Source organism: Parasteatoda tepidariorum, chromosome 10, assembly GCF_982258835.1.
Source record: "Parasteatoda tepidariorum strain Cologne lab strain chromosome 10, Ptep-v5.0, whole genome shotgun sequence".
Lineage (NCBI taxonomy): Eukaryota > Metazoa > Arthropoda > Arachnida > Araneae > Theridiidae > Parasteatoda > Parasteatoda tepidariorum.
Genome location: NC_141764.1, coordinates 92250802 through 92266051, shown reverse-complemented (window position 1 = coordinate 92266051; position 15250 = coordinate 92250802). Strand labels below are relative to the sequence as shown.

The 15250-nt window shown below is 26.6% G+C and overlaps 1 protein-coding gene across 8 annotated transcripts in view; it reads left to right on the top strand.

The window, feature by feature from the left end:
• The window catches only part of LOC107451716 (histone-lysine N-methyltransferase SETDB1-B), a 97675-nt gene that overhangs the window by 79710 nt on the left and 2715 nt on the right, over window positions 1–15250 (top strand). For 6 of the 8 annotated variants that reach the window (XM_087153337.1, XM_016067894.4, XM_016067896.5 and 3 more), the window contains 9 exons: window positions 864–1049; window positions 2583–2695; window positions 4348–4420; window positions 5353–5478; window positions 5809–5987; window positions 6639–6710; window positions 8792–8916; window positions 11773–11868; window positions 14660–14820. In XM_087153337.1, the coding sequence (XP_087009463.1) occupies window positions 864–1049; window positions 2583–2695; window positions 4348–4420; window positions 5353–5478; window positions 5809–5987; window positions 6639–6710; window positions 8792–8916; window positions 11773–11868; window positions 14660–14820 (1131 nt within the window). The remainder of the gene's footprint in view (window positions 1–863; window positions 1050–2582; window positions 2696–4347; window positions 4421–5352; window positions 5479–5808; window positions 5988–6638; window positions 6711–8791; window positions 8917–11772; window positions 11869–14659; window positions 14821–15250) is intronic. The other 2 variants (XM_087153338.1, XM_087153339.1) reach the window with 2 other exon arrangements.

Genomic DNA, 15250 nt, shown 5'->3' with positions numbered 1-15250 from the left:
TTAATGTGGATTTTCAAATTAATGTTCTATGTGTATTTTCAAATTAATGTTTAATGTGGATTTCTAAACTAATATATTTGGAATGTGGAACTTTAATTGTGACCCCCTGGCCGATAACTGGCTGTTTGAAAAGTATTCTACTTGATAGGTTATTGGAGGTGAAAGCATTTGTAACACATATATCAAATCTTTTAAGACACAAGTTAAGTATTTTATTCTTTCCTTTTATTCAAACTTCTTCCATAATATGATTTTTGCTTTTTAAAACACATTGAAATACAAGTTATTTTTAATTGAGGATGTCATCTCCCTTGTTACCAACAACCTTTTGCCATTTAGTTTGTAGATTTTTTTTTTATGTCAGATTGATTAGAATCAATTAGTTTTTTAGAAAAAAATCTAGAGATTGCAATTATTTTGGATAAAAATTTTCATATTTTTCGCTAATTTGAGCAATCAAAATAAATGAAAATATGATAACTTTTTTGAGGTTATTGCTCTTCCTGATTGATACTAATTAAAAAAAAAATTGAAATAATCATATTTGAGTTAAGAAAACTGTCTTTTGACAATTATGAATGACTACTTATACACTTGGGTAAACATTCCAATTGCTTTTATGAGCAGCTGTGATGTTACTTCCCTCAGAAAACTCAAGAATGAGTCACTCTAACCTTTGGTACCACTTTGAAGTACACTGAGTTGATGAATCGCAGACAAATTTTGAAATGCAAAGAAAAAAATATTGTTTTCTGGTTCCCCCAATCTTATTGTTTATTTTATTTCGGTTTTGTTTAAATATCTCTTAAACATAAAATTTTTTTTCATAAACAAAAAAAAATGTAAATAACAAATTTTTATAGGTACGTTACGACAATAAAGACATAACTGGAGGAAAAGAAAATGTTCCAGTTGCCTGTGTAAACTCCTGGAGTAATGACCCTCCACCATTTGTTGAATACGAAGCTCAAAGGTTTCCTGGCAAAAATGTATATTTAAACTTAGATCCTGATTTTCTTTGTGGATGTTCTTGTACAGATAATTGTCAGGTAATAACAAAAATATATTTATTTTATGTAATTAATTCTTTATTTATTTTTATAGACTCTTCTCTATTCTATAGACTTGCAATTTTATAGACCCAGTCTGTGGTAAAAGGACAGGCTGGATAACAAACTAGCCATCTTTTACCATATTCTACTTCTTATTACCTCTCCAATATAATTGTTATGTAACATAATGATAATTGCATTTATTAATAAACTAGACAAATTTGAAAAGTTATGATTAAGAAGATTCAAAATGTACTGATGGAGCGCTTTATCATTCCGTATTTTATACCTTATGATTTCTCTTGTTATGTTTATTATGTAATCTGTCACGTTTATTATCTTTACTTCTTTCACTTCCGGTAATGAGTTTTACTATGAAGGGGGGGGGATTCCATTTTTCTTCATTTTTTAGTATTCCAGACAGTTGGAAGTCTACTGAAGCTGTGAATGAGTAATTAGATGTTAATAATCTGACTATTCTTTAAGAATTGTTTTTTTCTAGAATCTTTAAAATATACATAATTTCTATGTTACATTTAGTCTATTGTATTGCAGTCAGTAAAATGGTGGAAAGAATGTACATATTCATTATGAAATCATTCAACAATTTAAGCATTTTTATTTTTTGTTAGGTTTAGACAACTTGCAGCAATATGAATTAATACCATGATAGGTGTGAGATATCATTAATCAATAATATGCCATACTGTTAAAACTCATTGTGGTTATCAGGGTGCGTCCCATTTTTAAAAAGTGCTTTTTTTTATTTACGTTTTTTAAAAGCTCTTGAAGGGACTTTTTTTTATTGGGAGTTTGTAAAAAGTGCTTAATTATCTACTTTTCAAAATGACATTTTTTCTTTGCCGTGTCGATTGTCATCATAAATTACAGAAAAAGCATGACTTTCTCTGCAATAGTTATTGGAAACTTCACTTATTATGTTATGTTATGTGAAGTCTCTGAAATTGTTTTTGCATTTTGTTGATTTCATGTATATAAATGAACTTTAAACAATAGAAAAAGACAGCTTTTATTGCTGCACATATTCTGATTGATATTTTTTTGAAAAGTGATTCAAATACTTGATTTATCCATTGTGTAGCATGCAGCCAACTACTTATCTCTTTTATTATTTATTTTAGAACCATTTTGAATTCCAAATATTTTCCTTGAATTCTAAGTTAATCTTATCAAAAGTAACTAAGTATAGTATTGGTTGGCATTTATTGTAATGAGACGCCACTAAGCAACAAGTTTATGTATGTGTGTGGGGAGGGAGAGATGTGAGAACAGAGCACCAAAGTTAGTGTGGAGCTGTAAAGCTTGAGTTTGTGAGAGGCTAGGCACTGTAGGCAGTCATGGAATTTAAACTATTTTATATTTTCTGAGTTATATTTATATCATATAATTTTTTTCATTATTTCACTTGTTGGGCACAACAGAACTACCTTATGTTTATTATTAAATATTTCTACTTAAGTTAAAATGGTATCTTAATTTTTTTTAAAAGTACATTATTCCTTTTTTCAGGATCCAGAAAAGTGTGAGTGTCAGCAAATAACTAGTTATGCAAGGTATGGATCAGCTGGGGGAGAACCTGTTGGATATAAATTTCGAAGACTGAAAGAATCTATAATTACAGGGTGAGTAAGATTACATACTTCTTTGTAAAAATAATTTGTGTCATTTTTGTTTTCCATGGAAATGTTATTTTCTCGGAGTACTAGCACTTTTTTATAATGATGAGGCATTGATTATGCGTAAGTAAATTTTTTTAAAAAAGAAAACGTAGTAGTAGGTTTCTCCCACTGCTCGCCAAAATCGAAACTGCTTACACAGTTTATCATAGATAGATTCACTCACTCTTGATTACTCTTTCTCACGATTGGTTCGCTCACTTCATGTAAAGATATAAGACTACCTGGCTGAAAAAGTTGTGGTGACCATAACATTAACTTCTATGGAAAGAATTTTTTCAATCAATTTAATCCTGAGTAACTTTTATATATTTCAATTTGAATAGCTTTTCATTAATTATTAGTATTAGAGAAATTGTTCAAACAATATTCTGCCATCTGAAATCCAAACTTTACACCTTTGGCATAGGGAGGAACGTACAGACTGGACAACTATCCCGCATTTTACCTCGATTGCCGGCCAAATTTAAAATTACCTGATTTTTCGGCGAAAGAAAAAGTTTTTATCCCTATTCGCACGATTTCCATTCCCCCATGTAAAATTTCATCCCTTCTTTCCCAACTGCCAGCTGGCTGAAGCGCATCTGCAAATGCCTCATCTTCATTTTCATACTCCTATAGACCTATTTAAGACTCATCAGAATCTTTTATCTTCCTTTCCTTTCGTGTGATGATGGCATGGGATGATGGTGATTGATGTCAACAGAATACGATATAGATTCCAAGTATCAAGAGACGTCTAATGTCTCAGACGCCGGAAACTTTGCATCTCGATAGTTGATATCGTTAATCGAATTTTGGTGCTTTTTCAGTGGTTGGTGACAAAGCTACTTTTTACCTTAAACAATGTAGATCAAAACTAGATTTTTTTTATCATTTGTTTTCATATATTTTACCAAAAAATATTTATATGATTAAGTCCAAATGTTGTTGCTTATCCTCTTCTGGCCTGACGAAGTCACACCTGACAAAGTCAGACCAGATCTATGAACCCATTGACCTGAATGAAATAGAAGACCAAAAGAGGTGTGGAGAATGAAATTATGCTAATGAAATGAAAATATGCTATCCAAATGAAAATATGCTATCAATCATTTACCAATGAATTTCCTTCCATTATTGCGCAAATGCTTTTTGTTCTGCTTCTGTTGTGCTTCATTTGATAATCATTTCTTTGCTCATCAGTTATATTCTTGTATATAAAAAGTTTTCTGATTCTTCTGTTAATTCTTTAAACGTGACGGTGGAAAACTACTTCTTAACTTCTCACTGTTTGTGTTCTGATCATACCAATGATAAATATTGCTTGTGTCGATGCGTTCTATGCCATTTAGTTCAGACTCACCCCAATTTTATTATACAACTAATAAATTGTCTTTATTGTTTTTTATTTTGACTAAATATATTAAAACTATTCCCTTTCTATGTCCTGAATTTTTGACATCAAGACATTTTTAGTGTCTCTTGTCGAGTTCTTGATATCAAAACAGGACTTTATTTGAAAATTGTTGTATTTATATATAATCGTTGTATATATTACAATTATACTTTTCACTCAACTACAGAGAATATAAATTTTGAATTTTTATTCATTATAGGATATATGAGTGCAATGTAAAATGCAAATGTTCTGCATCATGCGGAAATAGAGTTGTTCAAAATGGCCTACAGGTATGACTAATTTTGTTTTAATAATTTTACTATCTATCATGTGTTTTTTGTGTTTCATTATTTGTGTTTTATTATTTTATACTTAAATATTTGGATTGGTGTTTACAGAAATTTTTATTTGATTGTATGATATAATTTACAACCTTTGCTTACTTTCCCAAATAATCCCTTACCCTCTTAATTTTAAGCATATCTCCTGACTTTATTTTGAAGAATTGTCTTACTATTTTTCTCATCAAAAATTTATCGTTTACTATAATTTTACTTTTTTAAAACATACTTCATTCATAGAAGACTATTACAAATCACCCTTAAATACAGAAACGAATAAGATTAGTTAACAGGTGGGGGTACCTTTTTGATGCTGACAAAAATTTATCTACTTTACTCATTCAGTTGCTATTTATTGTTAATTTTTTTTTCTGTAAAAGGTCTTCAAAGCAATAATTTTTAAGTTCTGGTTCCTTTAAGGACGAAGAAATAAATTCATATTTTTATTTATTTATTTTTAATATCCTGCTGCAAAAAAATGATAGCATTTTTTTTTCAATCTTTTTGTTTTCATTTTGCTTTACTTATGTTTTCTATCTTTTTCTCTTTTTTTTTTTTTTTTTTTTTTTTTTGTACTGTAGTTAATCCTTTGCAAATGTCATCAAACTGATTCCCAACTTATTATGTTTTTTGTATGTTGTATTTGAACTAAATTTCTGAAACTGATTTTTCCAATAAACTGTTAATAAAAAATTGTGCTTTATGAAAAAAATCTGTTCCTTTGAAAGAAATTACCTTTTATTGATTTTCTCTGAAAAATATGTGGAAATTTATCTTCCTTGACTGAGAATTTCTATTTTTTTTTTTATTTTAAAGTTGGTGTTGCAATTATTGTTTATTAGAACCTTTTAAATTTTTTTTTTTTATATTTGAAAACACAGGTTCGTTTACAAATGTTTAAAACTGAAAGAAAAGGTTGGGGGATTCGATGTCTCGATGACCTGGATGCTGGTCAATTTATATGTATATATGCTGGCCAATTGCTAACAGATCAAGGAGCTGATGAAGTAAGTTCTTATTTTTCCTGTAAGGTTTTAAAAATGTCTTCATAGAGTAATTTTTCATGTTCTAGGTATGTGCCAAAGATATTGAAAATTACAGTATCAAAGGTGAAAATATTTTAAACTTTTTATAAAATTATATTACCCAGTACAAAAATTCTCCTTAAATGTTACAATAAAGTTCTCTAAAATGTAGAGGGGAAAAAAATAGAGAAATACAGTCTAAATAATTATATAAATATTATTAAAATCTGAGCCATATTTATGGCATATATTTTTTTGTAACAAATTTTCCTAATGCTCTCATTCTGTTACTCAGTTAATTTGGTCTTTTAGGATGGAAATGAATTTGGTGATGAATATTTAGCTGAATTAGATCACATTGAAGTAGCTGAAAAAAACAAAGAAGGTTATGAATCTGATGTTCTAGAGATGGAGGAAGAATATGATGAAGATAAGAATGACAACAAAAGTGATTTCTCTGATGATGATCCAAATGATCCTGATGCCTCTTTGTAAGTTCATTATAAATTAATTGCTTTTATTTAGTTGTTGTTTGGTGAAGTTAATAACCATTATATATTTTCAATTCAGAAATAGTTGCCTTTAGTGAATTTCTGTACTGAAAATATATTTTGGGAATTTATTTTTCTTATGCATTGTCAATTGGACAGCATGTTATATCAGATTTTTTAATAAAACTAATTCACATTATATATAGTGATTATACAAGCAATTATTTATGTATTATTAAATGATAATTTTGGCAATTATTTTCTTGAGTAAAGCATGAGACTTAATGCTCAGGAATTAATGGAACTTTTTTTTAAAATTAAAGCATTTCAGTAAAGTAAAAATTCTTTTAAAAAATCTTTTTTGGTAATAATTGATTTATACATGCAAAAACAATAAATTATTTTTGCATGATTTTTTTAAAACAAGTTCTTAAATTTATATTGTGGCATGTTTCACTATCAGCATCACAAATCTTATTTTTCTATTAAAGCATCTTTTAGTTTTTTTTTAAAATTTGACCTAGATTAAATTATTATCATTCGATTCTCTCTAAATATTGGTTATGTTTGAAGTATGATTCTGCTTGCACTTAAATAACTTTGTATACTCAATTCTTATTCCATCATTTTTGAAAAAAAATTATTTTATAGTAGTTCTGATGAAAATGACTCTGACTTCGAGCCAAACTTGCGTAGTACTGCAATTACATCACTGTCTACAAGGTAAATAAATTTCTCAATTTCAGAAGTCTTGTAAAATATTCCCAGAAAAAATTATTCTCTGTCTGACAAAAATATTTTTTAATTTTAATTGTCAATTTTTATTTTATTGATATGTAATTCAACTTATATATATGGGGAAATCTTAACTATTTTTTATGATAAATTTTTTTCCCATCAAAAACTATTTTACAGTAGTTTGTTTCAGGCTTATATTATTTGAACCCAATTCTAAATGGTTATGTGGCTCATCTACCAAAAATTACTGTTATCCAATAAAAAGTACCTATTTCTTTAGAAAATTTCATTTTGACATAATTTTAAGGATAGAGTTAAATATATATTTTTCTTTCCAGAGGAAAAAATTATTCGCCAATACTTTTGCAGAATACAATTTTATCTGCCAAATTTACGATTTTTTCGAATATTGCAAAGTTTGCGAAGCTTAGCGCGGGCTCTGTATATATATATATATATATATATATATATATATATATATATATATATATATATATATATATATATATATATATATATATATATATATATATATATATATATATGTACACTCAGTGCCCAGGACATCAAAATTTTTGGGTCCCTATTTAAAATATGAATTTCCTATCACTTTATCTATCTTTTAATGTGCACATTCATAATTATTCTATTAAGTCACAGATTAAAATAAATATCTCTTATTAATTCTGAGAGGTAAAATATCTTTTTTTAACAAAGAGTAAACAATATTCTTTGTTCTAATTAAGAAGTTATTTTTAGAGCTACTAAGGAATCATTCTTGAAAGTGGTAATTATTGTAAGGTTTCTCTAGTGACAGTTTGGCATCATGATTCGGACAAATTGTTATCTTTAAATTTTCCATTTTGGATGACGTTCAGTCACTTAAACAAAAATCTTTCAACAGATTCCCTTGAGAATTTTATTTAAATTTTCGCGTAATTTTACAATTCATAAGAATTAGCTGTATTTTATAAATTCTAAAATATTTTGCACAATTAAACAGTTTAAAGGAAATTAATATCCTAACATAAATTAAGTGTGAAGAGCTCTAAGAAGTTGCAACATGGAACTTAATGCCACTTATACTAAGCTTTATAGTGTTCCCCATCCATATATATGTTACTGATAAAACTTAAGATCCGGCATTCTATGGAATACCAAGGTATAAACTAGCTAAAACTAGCTATCAATGTATGTAACGATTCATATTTCACAAGTTTTCTAGGCATTCTAAAGAATGCCAAATGAAAAATCTGCCAACTATGAAAAGCATATCCATTTCATTTCTAATTTAATGAGATGTTTCAAGTTTACCATGTTGTAACAAGTAGGTTTATTTTAATTTCCTATATTTTATATGAAAATGTTTCCCATTATAAGAAAGGTATAATTTTTTTTCTTTTTAACTTTAAACTTTCATATTTATTGTATTTTGAATAAATTTTTTTAATGGCTCTCTTATTTCTTCATAATAACGTGTATTATCGAGGAATGCACATAATTTATATAATATCCCTATCAGGAGCTTTTTCATACTTTGACTAATATTAGGATATTTGTTATTCTATAGACTGCCTAGGTATTATATATAGTGTCTAGGCAAATATGAAATAATTCTCATATTTCATACTTTACCTAAAAACATCCGGCATTATATACGCCGCATAAGCATTCTGTAGAATGCTGGCGCATTATACTTTTCTCGTAACATATATACATTGCAAAATATACCAATTAAGTGCTTGAGAACTATTGTAGAAACTACACAGTTGTAATTAGAATTTTGAAAGTAATGCATTTTTTTTTATTCAAGCAAATTATGCATAATTGATACTTATAGCTCTTCATTATTTGAAAAGCATTCATTGTTAAATATATTCAAGTCATCATATTATTGTTGGATATTTAATATTGTTTTGATATAAATTATTGAATCATTTAGATTTTTCTTGTTAGAGATAACATTTTGATTAAAGAGTAGAATGTTTTCTTTTAGTTTTTATCGTTATCTTTATTTTATTTTGAAAGTGTAAACATTATTTTATTAAGTATTATTCTTTTGTCAGGAGGAGTAAAAAATCTAAACTGGACTCTGATTCATCGCGGCAATCTATGAACGATGAATCTGAAGGTGATGTTAGTAATGGCAAAAGAAAGAATAAATGGTTGCCTGATTTGTCTAAATCACTTGGTAAGCACATATTAATTTTAACATCTATCTTTGAAAACGCAAGATTGTTGTGCCTAGTTACGATTTTTTTATTATCTGTGTAAATAGTTAAGTTTTCTTTTTAATAACTGTTATTTGATAATAAAACAGCTGTTATAAAAAATCATTTGGAATTTTTTTTTGTTATGTATTTTGTTTATTGTTATTTGTGCTTTATTTACAACTTAAATATTGTTATAGAAGAACTTCAGGGTATAAATAAATTCCGGTACAGCTGTATTTTTTAAAATTTTTTTAATTTTTATTATCATTGTAAAATTTTATGTCTGCATATCACTTTTAATTTTATGTCTGCATATCACATTTAGGAAATTCAGAAAAAAAAATGTAAATTTTTAATTAAAAAAAAAAAAAAATGCAGACTTTTTTTGCAATCTTTTTTTAATTCTGTGTTAATTTGATGCTTGTTATAATTCTTTTAGAAATAGAATTTCTCTTATTTAAAAGGTATAAGAACTAATATATATATATATATATATATATATATATATATAAACAGTAAAACCTGTCTATAACGATACTGTAGGGACCTAAATGAAATATTGTTATAGGCAGGTTATCGTTATAGACAGGTTTGAAATTTAAAAGTATTTGTTTAAAACTAATGATAAATTAAACTTCTTTTTTTGAAATTTTGAATTTCATTCACCAAATGAAAATTTTACTTAGAATTATGAAACAGCACACAAGAAAAATTTACTTACAGTTTTATGAATCAAAACAGAAATTGTTTAGAAAAATAATCGGTTAGTTTTGTTTGCTTATTTTTGGAAGCAATTGCCATTTCCATGCACATAGATTTCAGTCCATCTAATGAATTCAAATGAACATCAGTTACATTTGGTAATGTTGCAACAAAATCTTGCAAAGTGTTAATTAGCAATATGGCATTCTCGGGTGAAATTTGGGTCCTGTTTTGAGAACAGTCAGCTGCTTCTTCCTCATCAATTTGATCACCATGGATAACTTCTGCTAAAATCTCTTCATCACTTGCACCACTGAAAACCAACACATCATTGTCTAAATTTAAAAATTCATCTGCGTTAAATAGAAATGATGTATTAGTTTAAGCTTGATGGGGAGTCGTTTTCCAACGGTAAAAAAATCGGAATGGAACTATCAAAAGAGGAAAAATTATCGTTGTAGACATGTTTAACTGAAAAGTGGTTATCGCTATAAACAGGTTGAAAATGCATTGAGTAAATAGGAATTTCACCGGGACCTCAAGAAAATATCGCTATAGACAGGTTTATCGTTATAGACAGTATCGTTATACACAGGTTTCACTGTATATATATATATATATATATATATATATATATATATATATATATATATATATATATATATATATATATATATATAGTTTTACAATTTCCAGGATAGACATGCCCCATAATTTTAAACAAAATGTTTATAATCAAATGTGTGTTGTATGTTTAATGTTATATTTAAAAATTTTAACAGACATAAAATAACCAAAATTTAGTATCAATTTTTTTTGAAATATTGCCGCCATTTGTATTTAAATTTTCAGTATGAAACAGAATTTCCAGTTAAAAGAAATAATTAAAAATTGTTTAGTTTCATTTTTGTGAGGATTTTAGTGTTGCATACACTTTATTTTAATTGAAAATTTCCTTTGTTATGCTGATATACTTTATTAATGAGCTGACGAATATAATGTGTTCATCTAAGTAATGTTGTTGATGTTTTTATTATTTTTTTAAAGCAATTTATGTGTTGGCAGAAATTGTTTTCCATGTGTCTGTAATTTGTATTCAGGCATTTTATTGTCTGCCAAAAAGAAAACAGAAATTATTTGTTATGCCAAATCAAAACAGAAGTAATCTATTTCTTTTTTACACATATTAAACATTACATCTCAGTTCATCATTCAAACATTACAGATTCAGTTTTTCATCTACTTTTTAGCTATCTTCTTTCTTTTGATTTTCTAAAGGTAATATAATAACTCATTGTTTTGGATTCTGAAATCTACTATGTTATTATATTCATGAACAAGAAAATTTTAGCGGTTTAAATAGTTGAAGCCTTAATTAAAAAAAGCTCTTGGCAACTTTTTTTCTTTGAACCATTTTACTTTTTGAAAGCTCGCTGAAAACAAGAAACTAGGCTGTTAGTACTAGTAATTCTGTTCTTATGTTTGCATAAATTCTGATCAACTTTTAGCAATCCTACATTAATATTTAGCAAGCAAAGCATTTCATTCTAACCGAAGTTAATTTAAAAAAAAAAATAGTAAGGATTATAATATTTAATTGCTGAACTAGTTTCAATATTGTATTATTTAAAACTCTCAATTTCTATTTCTTAGACTTTAACTTCAGTCAGCGCACAACTGCAATTTTAAATATTCAAAGCATTTTATTAATTTTTGCTACAATTCGTACTAGGTATTTACCAAACAGTTCCTAAAAACATTAAAGAAAATTTTACCATATGCTAGTTTCAAAAAGGCATTATTCAGAAAACTGCACTAAATTTTTATTTTCTTAATTGTATGAGTTACATTAGGAGGAAATTTTACATTAATTTATTATAAATTACAAAACGGAATTTTTTTTCTTATTTACATAATTGCAGGTGGAGCAAAATTATTATTCTAAATAACTCTATGAGCATAAAATTATTGATCCACAACCGAAGAATTTTCTGAAGAAACCCCAACTTAACAGCCAAATTGCTTAACACCCAATCACATTTGTGCAAAATAATTAATTTTAAGAAAGTGAAATTCGTAAAACGTTTGGATTCATTATTTGTTTTCTATATCTTTGGGTCTTTGCTCCTTAGATATGATAACAATCACTCCACGTCCTCTAAGTCCTGAGTCTGCTGCGTTTGTGGATAATGTTGAGTTTGTTCGAACTCCAAAACTATCAGACAATGGTAATAAACACATCAAAAGTCTTATTTCTGATTATTCTGATTAAGATTATTGTCTTTTAATATTATAGATTAGAAAAACTCGCCGATTCATATTTTTAAAACAAATGTTGAAAAATGATTTCATATTATTCACAGAACTCTCGCTGTAGATAATTTATTGCATAATATGTGTCTTGATATTCTTTTTTTTTTCATTTATAACTATCACTTTCAAGCGTAAAAGGGAAAACTATAATTTTGAGGAATTGCTTTTAAAAGTATGTTTTTTTTAAAAATTTAAAAAAAGAAACATTTCCAAATCAAATAAGATTTTAAATGCTGCATATAGTTTCTAATTTATTACATAAAAAAGTGTCTTGATATGCTTTTTCCAATAATATGATTTAAAAGTGTATTTAAAAAAAAATACCCGTTTGTTTGATTTTAAAAAAAAGTTTTCGAAATTGTTTCGTAATTTTAAATATTTAACACAATAAAATAATGTTTTTGTAGTTACAACTAAAAATAACTATTTTCCACTCTAAAAACTACAGATTTTAACAATTTCTATAGCAATTTGTTCTACATCAATTAATAGTAGAAGGTTGTTGGAAAAAAAATTAATCTTTCAAGAAGCTGTTATTAAATTTTTATGTGAATTGTTAAAAACTTAATCATGTCATAGATCAATATGAGTGCTGTATTTTTTCAAAAAAATTAAATTTAATGTAACTTTCTTTGAGAAAATTATTTTCATGTTATAGTAACGGACTATAAACTTCAAAATCTTTAATTTATAAACATATCTCTGAACAGTGCGTTTCCAAAATGCTTTAGCTAAAAAAAAATTTTGAATGTTGAAGGACTTAAATTTTTTTGGCACTTTGAATTGTCTTACAAATTTTAATTTCAGAATTTTTTTTCTTCGAAGTTTGGTAACGTTGGTTTGAAACTCAGCTATAAAGTAAATATCTTGGCGAAAATATGAATACAGAGTTTACTCATTCTTTAATCTTATGAGACAATATTCTAATTTATTTTGTCCACTAACGGATTCTTGCTTTTATTAACATAGATTCCTCAACATTAATGCAATGGTATATCTATAGTTTTAAATGCAAAAAATTCTCTCTGTAATTAGTGTATTTAAAAACATTTCTATCTCTTATTTCCTCTTTTGTTTTCCCTATGCATTTTATTTTTTATTTTATAGTCTAAAATTGGTGTTAGTTTGTATTTTTTTTTCCGTTAAATTTGTAGCAGGTTTGCTTATAAGCATTTGTTAGTAATTCAAAAACATTTTGCTTGCTTAAAAGTTTGTGGTGAAGGTTGCACGGTTTGTATATTTTTATTTTATGAAACTAGATGATTTGATATTTACTTGAAAAAGAAAGATCTCCTTGCAGCATGTAGGGAAAAATGTTGGAAGAAATGTTAAGCTGAACATCAAAATATTAAATATTCCGGTTTTTATTTTAAAAAAAAATTCTAGTTTTTATTCTAAAATTATATAGATTATATAGAAATTATTAGATAAATTATATAGAAATCTGATATGCACATGAAACTGAAAATCTGACACACACATGAAAAAGAATTATAAGGAATGAGTAACATAATATTTTAATTCATCAATGCAAAAATATTGATCTAAAAATTAAAAGGTTTTATTATTTTCAATTTAAATATGTTCAACGCACTGTTGTTTTAATTTAAAATAGTTTTTTAGTTTTGTAAACGAAATATATATATACCTATATATTTTTTATTACCTAAAATCTATTTTTTTTAAATATGGTAAAACAGTGTTATTTAAAATTAAATATGTTGTAGATATAAAAAGAAATCCCTTAAAATTTGATTAGATCTGTTGAATTAATTTTATTTAACTGTATCTGCATGACCCTTTTATTTAAAGGAATAAATTCAATGATTTTTTTATTTTTATTGCTAATATTTTTATTTTTTTTTTGAAAACTTTTTTTTGCATGCAGGCTTAAGAAGACCTTTCTTTATTAAATATTGTTAACTTGAAGAAAAGAATATTTTGAAATGTTCAAAAACTTTTGCTTCATTTTATTGACCACTTTTGATGTCTCTCTCTATATATATCTGATCTGACTATCATGTAGTTAGCAAATATCTGTCATACAGTGTCATATAATTTTTGTTAATGTTATATTTTTCTTCTAGACGTTTTGAAAGTATCTGGCATTTTTAAAAAACTGCTGGTAAATCGATTAGTCAGTATAGTGTAGATATGAACTGTTCTTAAAAATTACAAAGCATGTAATGTATAAATAATAAAAAATAGTATAGAAATTCAAATAATTAGAAAAAAAATTGTTAATAGAAATTCAAATTATTAGAGTGAAACCAAATTTGGTACACTTGGGCTTACATTCACATTAATTTTATATTGATAGGTACGAAAAGAAATAATAAATTTTAACTCAAATTTCAATGTTAATTTTCTTCCTTAACTGAATTTCATGACATTAATTCATTAATGAATGCAATTGCATTCTTTTTTTATAGAAATAGTATTGTAGACTATAGTATTGTCGAATAGAGAATAGATATAGTAATAATAATGCTGTTTTGATTTTCATTGGTGTTTCTATACACAACATGGTACTAAAATGTATTAAATTCTATTGTTATTTAATAGATATAGTTAAAATATTGTTGAATTATATTGATATTTAGCCTATCGAAAATCAAATTATTTCTAGTTTTTTATTTATTCAATTCTATCTATTTTTAGTGTCTCACTGAATATTAAATAAATTTTTCTTGTTCTTTTTGTTAGCTAAGACTATTGCGAAAAAGTCTTTAAACTCTAAACAGACTACACCACTAAGGCCCTCTAGGAAAGAAAATAGGTTTCGAACAGTGCGAAGCTATTATGGAGATGAATCTTGTTACATCATGGATGCCAAAAGTAAAGGAAATATTGGGCGATATTTAAATGTGAGTTTTTTTGAAATTTTTTTATTTACTATGGTATTATAATAAAAAATTTTTGACAATAGCTTATAATAGTTTCTTGTTAGTTTATTACCTTTCATTTTTAAGATCTAACTTAGAAAGGAATATTTTGCAGTATTAAGGGGAAATTTGATATTTTTATTAGTATAAAAATTTTGAAGCTGCTATGACTCAGCGGTTAAAGGCACTAAGCTGTTGTTGTTAAGGATGAGGTTTGATCCTCAGTAGTGACATGAAACTCACCCAGCTTGTCTGGGAAGTAAAGGTGGCCTCTAGTTAATGCCGCACTATCATAATCATAAAGTTGGACTGGACATTTAGTCTCTATGACTGCTTGACTCACAGAAGACTGCTACGAAAATACTTTTACTTTTTTATAACAATTGTTATATTTTTTTTTACTATTTGGATT